Raw genomic sequence first — 2,194 nt, 5'->3', positions numbered from 1 at the left:
GTTACTAAAAAATTGACTGCACTTAGAGTTCCCTCCAACAGTTATTAGGGTAAGGTAAAATGATGATTAAAGGAAGTGGAAAAAGAAACGTGATTTAAATCATGTTCAGCTCTGTTTAATCAAATATGAGTTAGTGTGTGGGTGCCTAAATTTCCCCCTCACTGGGAAAGAAATTTTGTCACTATTCTGATAATAACCGATTTTTGATACACACACAGTGTTGCTAGAAGAGCGTAAACACTTTCCTTAAGTACGCTTTTACCATATTGTTTGCATCTGATGTCGTCTGTTTGGCATCAAGCGACATTTACCGCTATTACGTTCTGACATATCAACCTGCATTTCGAAAGGTGAGAACAAAACTTGCATTTTGGATTGGCAGGGATGATGGTGGGCGCATTGTGTGCCATCACAGGAGTGTTGACAATTGCCCTTCCAGTTCCCGTCATTGTCTCCAACTTCTCCATGTTCTACTCGCACACACAGGCGCGCTCAAAACTGCCCAAACGGCGACGTCGTATCCTGCCCGCTGAGCCGATTCGCGCCAAACATAAATCGTCCTCCGAGTTCACTCGAAATGGCCATGCATCCTGTCGCCGCCTATCTCCGGCTTTGGCTGCTAGCCTCCCCAATGCAGTGCTGTTGAATCGTCGCTTGGAGAGTGAGCAATTTTACTTGGAAGCTGTTAAATTTTCACTTCTAGTTAAAGGCCCCACCCTCTTTATCTGGCTACCATTAACATTCATATAGACAATCACTGCATAATATGAATGAACACGAATTAAATTGCACCTTTCCAAGTACTTAGTAGGGATGCAAAAAAGGTTGAGATGCAGGACACACTGCTAGGAAATATCCCTAAGTGAAAATTCAAGTGACAAATCCCTAGATGTAGTTTTAAATGCTCTGCAGAAACCAGTAGCGCTTCGGTGCATTGCGGTTCTCTTTTCTTAAGCACAATTCTTAGGGGTATCTGCGATTAACCTTTGCAATGACTATGACATGGAATTTTATTTCTAAGCACTACTCATAGGATTAAATTTGCAGTTATCCATTAGTTTGTTAGTGAAAAGGGAACCACACTGTCTTTAAACAGGCAATTAATCTCGCTGATTCCATAATATAGCAACACTGTCCTTTTCCTGTCAGTGTGCCTCACAAGAGTTTAAGCTTCTTCATGGCGAGTACATTTTAATTCATCGTCTGTGCTTGCGAGAAATTAACCCAGGAGTAAATCCGCCTAAGAAATGAAATACCTCAAAGCGGCAAAATGAGCCGCTGCCGTTTATTTGCTTTTCACCACTTAATTCACATTTCTGTGCTCCTCAACAATTAGTCTGGTTATAAAGCAGCCACTCGAGAAGTAAGAAACGGTTTCAGGTGGGTAATTTTCATAAATTATTTCAGTGTGGCAGGACTTTGGTTGTTAATTGTCCTCCTAAAGAGTATGAAATTGGAATGATTGGCAAAAGCTGGCTTTATTGACTTCATCGGTTGCTGCACGGCCGCGACGTTGAGGTCGGGTAATCGGCTACAGAAAGAAGGCCGTAATTGTTCCCTCCATTGCAATTCAGTGCTGATACCATCGTTCAGAATTAGTGTATCGGGCGACCATAATTTTGTGCGTTCTATGACATCATCTGATCTTAAATGTCAAAAGAATCGTGTGATTTGCTTAGGACAAAATACCAAAAATAAAATTCAGCAATGTATGACTAACATGCTGACGAGACAATACTCCCAGCCCTGTAATATTTGACGGAGAATAGTCATGGTTGCCAAACCCAACAAATGTGCTCCCTTTTTTACGCACATTCCATTAGAACGTGTGGTTATGCTGTTGCTTTCTGGTCCACCGATTTGGAATGGAAAAGGCAATTCGTTTTACTTCTCATCAAGCAAGGGTAATATTATTAATCAACGCCAAATGCTGCACTTACTGCTTTTCTCAATTATAAGGCATACGTCATATTGTCCATAAAATGCTTCCTTAATTTTGCGTGTAATTTTGGCAAATGGCTGACACAAGAGTCCTCTCGAAGCTGTTCTCTCTCAAATCTTAAAAAACCCATGTAATGTAAGGAAATCTCTTCTATTGAATAACACAATGTCATAAATCGCAGGCCAAAATACAGGGAATATTGCTTGTCCTCATTCCACCTGTAATTAAGTTTTCCTGAGCTTCTTCTACCTG

General features: G+C 40.9%; 1 protein-coding gene across 1 annotated transcript in view; it reads left to right on the top strand. All coding sequences in view use genetic code 11, as the record gives it.

Moving 5' to 3' along the window:
- Positions 1-1,630: 1,630 nt before the first annotated feature.
- Positions 1,631-2,194, top strand: part of EGR_10522 (hypothetical protein) — a gene marked incomplete at both ends in the record, with an annotated part of 5,142 nt that continues 4,578 nt past the window's right edge. Inside the window, one exon of the mRNA XM_024499771.1 lies at positions 1,631-1,709. Coding sequence (XP_024345811.1) covers positions 1,631-1,709 — 79 coding nt within the window. The remainder of the gene's footprint in view (positions 1,710-2,194) is intronic.

The sequence above is a fragment of the Echinococcus granulosus genome (genome assembly GCF_000524195.1).
Source record: "Echinococcus granulosus chromosome Unknown EG_S00229, whole genome shotgun sequence".
NCBI classification, from domain to species: Eukaryota; Metazoa; Platyhelminthes; class Cestoda; order Cyclophyllidea; family Taeniidae; genus Echinococcus; species Echinococcus granulosus.
This window is presented reverse-complemented; position numbering and strand designations above follow the sequence as displayed.